Below are 6,321 nucleotides of genomic sequence, written 5' to 3' on the forward strand. Positions count from 1 at the left end.
ATCCCTCCATGGGTTTTCTTTGGGAATATAGAAATCAGATATAATCAAGAAAATAATAAAATTTATGGAAATCTATTATTGTTAAAGGATAATTTCATACCTGAACGTGTCGCTCCAGGTTTCCAGCACTACTTTGCTGGATTTTTGTTAGTTTTGAACATTTGTCCCATTTACATTGGAGCACTAAATGCTTGGTGACAGCACCAGTGTCATTCGTGACATGACCGCGATATTCGAAATGGTCCTGAATGTTGCGAACTCCAATGCCCTCTCTTTAAATTTCAAAGCGAAAGTTTTAACGTACACTCTGGGTATAGATTGGTCGCAATTCCCCTCGTCCTCGTCCTCCGAATTATTATTGGCACTGGACAAAGGGGTCTGCGTTCCAGCGCTAGAAATGGGCGACGAACTCGTCCCTGGTCCAGATCCCGAAGAAATATCGTCAAATCTGTTCACACTAGTACCCAAATAAGCATTTTGTTTTAGAAAAGCTTAGTAACAATTGACGGACTTATAGTAGACCCCAAAAACCTTTAATATCTCAAACTTTTTAAAATATAGGTTTTGACCTCATATTCTTTAAGATTTTCGTTCAAAACCATCATTGATATTGTAAAAGCAAAAGCCCTTACAGAGAGGGTGAAAGGAAAATCCAGTGATTCTTTATCAACTCGTAAAATAATGAAAGATCCATGAAATAACTCCGAATTGATTTAAAATTCAAATTAGTTTGAGATTTCAGGGATAATTTGAATTTTGCGCCTCCAACCAATCGCCCTGCTTTATTGTTGACAAAATTCCTTTGGCACGGATTGTTACATCGCGCGCAATTCTTATCAATTCTGGTGCTAAACCAGGGGAAATTTGACATCAAGGCAGGGAGAGCAAATTTCAAATTATCCATCGAATCTCAAACTATTTTGAATTTCAAAATAATTCGTAACTATTTCATGGATGTTTTGCTATGCAGATTGGTCTGATAATAGCAAAATAATCGCTAAAAATCACTTAATTGTCCGTTTCATCCTCCCTTTAAATAAATTTCAAAATATCTTGAGGGTAGATAATCCTTGGTTTTTGCGTATTTTGGGTCAAATAAAACACTCTAAAGTCCGATGCCCACTGAACAGTTTTCACGCGCTTTGCGCTAGTGCGCCCATTTATTTATATAGACAAAGCTTAGATTATTATTATTATTATTATTATTATTATTTGAACGGACGCACGAGCGTGATGCGCATGAAAATTAGTCAATGTGCATCCAGCGTTACCTAGCCCGGGCCCCTCGTATATCGCGTACATTGTATCAAAAATTTAAGGAAGGTTAAATAATTAGTACAGAATATGGTCTATGGGATAACTACTAGAGAATTTGCAAAATATCCTGAAAGTGGATAGCCCCTCGTTTATGGCTTAGATAACGTTAAATTAATAATACAGAATATAGTCTAGGAGATAGCTACTAAATAATTTTCAAAAGACCCTGAAAGTGGATAGCCCTCGTATATCGCGTAGAGAAAGATAAATAAATAATACGGAATATAGTCTAGGAGATAACTACTAAGGAATTTCGAAAACATGCAAAAAGTGGATAGCCCCTAGTATATCGCGTATAGGAGGTTAAATAAATAATATGGAGATAATCACTAATGAATTTCGAAAACATGCAAAAAGTGGATAGCCCCTAGTATATAGCGTAGAGAAGGTTAAATAAATAATATGGAGATAACCACTAATGAATTTCGAAAACATGCAAAAAGTGGATAGCCCCTCGTATATCGCGTAGAGAAGGTTATATAAATAATATGGAGATGACCACTAAAGAATTTCGAAAACTTGCAAAAAGTGGATAGCCCCTCGTATATTGCCTAGATTAGGTTAAATAAATAGTACGGAATATAGACTAGGGAATAAGTACTATTGAATTTCTAAAACATCTTGAAAGTGGATATCCCCTCGTATATGGCGTATATTGGATCCAGAATTTAATGTTAAATAAATTATACGGAACAAAGACAAGGGGATAGCCACTTAATAAATTCAAAACCAATCTTGAAAGTGTTTAATTGAATAGAAGTAAAATGAAATTCGCTTACCTTCGATTATGATGGTGCCAAAAAACGTCCAAAAAGAGGCGCTTGCGCACTTTCGGAATAGTTCAAGTTTAAAAACCGAGGTTGCGCGGCTAAAAAATAATTCTAGTTTAAAAATGCATGAAAATTTTTCCGAGTTCATGGACTTTCTGAAAAAAATTAATGTTTTAAAAAACCTAAACACGAATTCAAGTTGAACTTTTTTTTACCTTTGAAAAAAGCTGTTTGGAAACAGTTTAAGCACTGTTAAAGTCTTAAAAAAACTGCGATGATAAATTTAAAATGGGTTAGAAAGATGCTCGTCTCAGATGATAAGTCGCAAGAGAATGGACTTAGAAGAGTGCCCATTCCTGCTCAGACCAGATCCATTTCTTGATGTTTGCAGCCTGGCCAGTCTTCACTTCATATCACTTATGAATCCTATTTCTTCTAAATCCAAATTTAAGCTGTTAAAGGCATCAACAAATCAGGGTCACGTGATAACATCGTCTTTCCTCAAAATTAACAAATTGTTTTAGTATAAATACGTTAAAACATTCTTGACATGATATTTCCCCCACTTGAAACAACACAAAAAGGGGTGAATCCCCACAAACAATATAACACAATAACAATACGTTAAAAATGCTCGCAAAAAATAAGTAACAGGACGACGACATAAGGTGGGGGGGTGAATTGGGGTTAAATAGATAGGCGGATCAGAATAACATCAAAAGGAGGGTGAAGTCGAAAATCAAGTGATTTTTTATTGATTCTTCTTCTAATTATAAGACCAGTCTGCATAGTCAAACATTCAAATATACCTCCGAATGATTTTCAAATTCATATTAGGTTCCGATTTTAAGCATAATTTGAAGCATTCCCCTTCGACCAATCGCGTAACGCCCTGCATTTTTGTTAACCTTATAGTGGATAAAGGGTTCAGCTTCCAAGAGGAAGCGCTTGTTGGAAATCGAGTACGGGAGGTACAAAATTTAACGGACCCACAAATGTGGCAGTATTGTAGAGGAACGACCAATCCAGCTGATCTACCACCAAGAGGAATAAAAATGGCAGATCTGGTAAAGTGTAGCCTCTGGTGGAATGGACCTATATGGTTTCGCCATGAATATCAAAACAGAACGGAGAAAAAGGAAGTCGGAGAACACCCTCCGGAAGCTCTAGAAGAACGAAGAACTCGTTCTAATACACCCATAGCAGTTAGAGTAGCTTATGAACAAGCAGACAAACAAATTATAGAGCTGGAAAGGTTCAGAAAGTTTTCACGACTGAATCGCACCATAGCTTGGGTTCATCGTTTTGCGCGAAACCGCAAGAACCCAGAGCATAAGAAGAAGGGCGAATTAACCGCCGAGGAGATAATAAAAGCGGAAGAACTTTTAATAAGAAAGGCACAAAGAGAATGTTTTCCGGAAGAAATAGATACGTTAGAAAAAGGCGAAAAGATACGATCAAGTTCAAGAATATACACGTTGCACCCGTTTCTAGACAAAAACGGTTTATTACGTATTGGATGAAGGCTGGACAGCATAAGTTTTTCTTACCAGGAGAAACACCCTTGGCTCCTGAACCCTAATCACAGGCTTTCAGAGCTTCTTGTTAACCAAGCCCATCAGAGAAATATGCCTTGCGGAGTAAACGAGACGTTAATAGACGTACGCGAAAGGTTCTGGATTGTTTAAGCGAGACAATAGTATAAAAAGGTCATAAATCAATGTTTTAAGTGTAAAAGATTTCGTGCCAAATTCTCTTCAGCGAAAATGGCTTCTCTTCCGGAAGCCCGAGTTACGCGGTCGCCCCCCTTTCGAAACATGCGGTTTGGACTACGTGGGTCCATTATACACAAAATCGGGTAACAAATGTTACATCGCTTTGTTTACGTGTGCGGTCACCCGAGCCATACACCTAGAGTTGGTATCAGATTTGACGGCAGAAATGTTTTTATTGGCCCTCAGACGGTTTATTTCGCGTCGTGGTATAGTTAGACATATCCTGTCAGATAATGCGAAAACTTTCAAAAGGGCGGATCAGGACTTGAAGATCCTGGCAGAAACACTGAGAAGTCCTGAAATGCAAACTTTCGCGGCAGAGCTTCAAGTAAAGTGGACCTTCATCACGGACAGAGCCCCTTGGGTAGGTAGTTTCTGGGAAAGGATGGTCAAGAATGTAAAGAACGCCATTCACAAGGTTTTGGGTTTATATCGACTCGAACCCGATGAAATAGAAACCGTACTAATAGAAGCTGAAGACATGGTGAATTCACGTCCGCTTTCATTTGTATACAACGAAGCAGACAAACCTGAGCCATAAAGCCCAGTCCACTTTTTAGTTGGGGGTAGGCTCACCTCGCTTCCGCCTCAAACTTTCCCAGCCAAAGCAGATAAACCTATAAGAAGAAAAGACTTGGTCAAACGTCGAAATACCGGCAGACTCTTCTGGAGAAATTTTGGAATCGTTGGAGAACAGATTATCTGTTAGACCTACGATCCGCTCATCATGGAAGCAAAGACCAACAGACGACCACGCTGAAAGCTGGAGACGTGGCAATAGTCGAATGGCCTCGCACACCCCGACTTCTGTGGAAGTTAGCCAGAGTCCAAGAAGCCCTTCCAGGACGTGACGGACTAGTGAAACTACCCAATGGCACCGAGATCAGAAGACCTATCAGACTTTTATACAACATAGAAGTTTAATCTAGTTATTCAGCCTTTGATATTGAACTAAAAGTTCAAGGTGGAGAGTTTATGTTGAAGAAGTTAATTTTAAATTGAGCGATTTAGTTAATTAAACAGTTCGAGTTATAGATTAATTGCAGTATGAACGTATTTCTTTTGTCAGTCGGTAGGCGTAAATTACAATAGATTAGCTCTCCCAAGCCAGTTACTTAAAGTTCGTGCTCAATATTAGCATTGATCGGAGTTGGGAGTCGATTGAGGCGCGGCGTTGCAGTTGCATCGATAACATAGGTGATATTTGCGCTCTTGCACAAAATTTCAAAAGCCATACCGGTGTAAGCAACTCCCTGGTCCTTAATAATTCGCGGATTCATTCTTCTAGGAGTGCTTCGTTGGAGTCGCCCGCAATTCCACACCTGCCGTAATATTGCGAACTTAGTAAACGCATCAATAGCTACAACTATAGGTAGGCATTTCCTCGGGTATTCTTCACAAACGAACCCAAATGGTCGAGATGCAAGGTATGGAACGGAGCGCCAACCTTGTTGATGGAATGCAAGATTCCTATAGCAGTCGGATACCCGGAAATTTTACTGGCTTATATTCCTGACGTTTTCGCATTTGACGGTTTCCTCAAATGCGAAGTATTTCCGCCAAAAACGCCATTCCATCCTGTATTGCCCACAAGACTAAATAATAAACTAGTTTTCACTCTTTGCCGGGAGTGCGCCTTGAAGCGTTTCCAAGGAGACTGCCACCATTCTGACGAAGAGCGAAAACTAGTCGGCACTTGGGTGATTGATCAACTTCGGGCTGCCATAAATCGCGGATAAAGATAGAGGCAATTTGCCCTGTGTTACCGCCTTATTTCCCACGCTGATCTATTCTAGGCTAGCCGAGTGAAGATTTCTTTTTCCTGGAGCATAGCCTACTCGAACACGCGCAACACGTCGCAAGATGATTGCGCTATAGCGCGAGTCAGGGTGGGAAATAAGGATTTTTTTAAACTGACATTAGGCCAGCGACCCTCCTGACTTGGAATAAATAAACTGTTTCGTGACCATTAACTAGAGCACGTCGTCTGCTAAACTAAAGAAGTGGATAATTAAAATATTAGAGTTTGAACGTGTGAACTCGGGGAGTTAACATCACCGTCAATCCCAACAAGACTGTCCTTATACCGTTTACCCGGAAAAAGGACCAATGACCTCTTCAACGATATTTCTTTCTTTGGACAGGTTTTGAAGAAGTCCACCGAGGTCAAGTATCTTGGCGTGACTTTTGATGCCAAACTTACTTGGAAACCCCATCTAGATCTTAGCATCAAGAAGGCCAAAATTCTATTTTAGCGTATAAGGAGTTCAGTCAGCAAGTCCTGGGGTTTAAGCCCTAGCGCTGTAAACTGGATTTATACTTGGATCATCAGGCCGGTGGTCTCCTATGGAGCTCTTGTCTGGTGGCCCAGGGTTCTCCTTAAGACCGCCCAAGATGAACTACGCAAGCTTCAAAGGCTGGCGTGCATCGGTATCACGGGGTCCATGAGGACAGCCCCC

At 40.0% G+C, this 6,321-nt stretch overlaps 1 protein-coding gene across 1 annotated transcript; it reads left to right on the top strand.

The window, feature by feature from the left end:
- The first annotated feature begins 2,375 nt into the window (after positions 1 to 2,375).
- LOC149656694 (uncharacterized) lies at positions 2,376 to 4,786 on the top strand. The gene is made up of 5 exons (XM_089844520.1): positions 2,376 to 2,379; positions 2,925 to 3,519; positions 3,613 to 3,748; positions 3,849 to 4,346; positions 4,523 to 4,786. The coding sequence occupies exons 1-5, from the start codon at positions 2,376 to 2,378 to the stop codon at positions 4,784 to 4,786; spliced, it is 1,497 nt and encodes a 498-aa protein (XP_089700646.1).
- The last annotated feature ends 1,535 nt before the right edge of the window (positions 4,787 to 6,321 follow it).

This window comes from Phalangium opilio, unplaced genomic scaffold (genome assembly GCF_054372755.1).
Source record: "Phalangium opilio isolate 3A_F unplaced genomic scaffold, DU_Popi_V2 ptg000077l_1, whole genome shotgun sequence".
NCBI classification, from domain to species: Eukaryota; Metazoa; Arthropoda; class Arachnida; order Opiliones; family Phalangiidae; genus Phalangium; species Phalangium opilio.

Excerpts from the sequence above, each read along its gene's own strand:
- LOC149656694 (XM_089844520.1), top strand. Across the intron at positions 3,520-3,612 it reads TTTCCGGAAGAAATAGATAC|GCTGGACAGCATAAGTTTTT; the intron begins GTTAGAAAAAGG and ends TATTGGATGAAG. Across the intron at positions 4,347-4,522 it reads TAATAGAAGCTGAAGACATG|ACTCTTCTGGAGAAATTTTG; the intron begins GTGAATTCACGT and ends AAATACCGGCAG.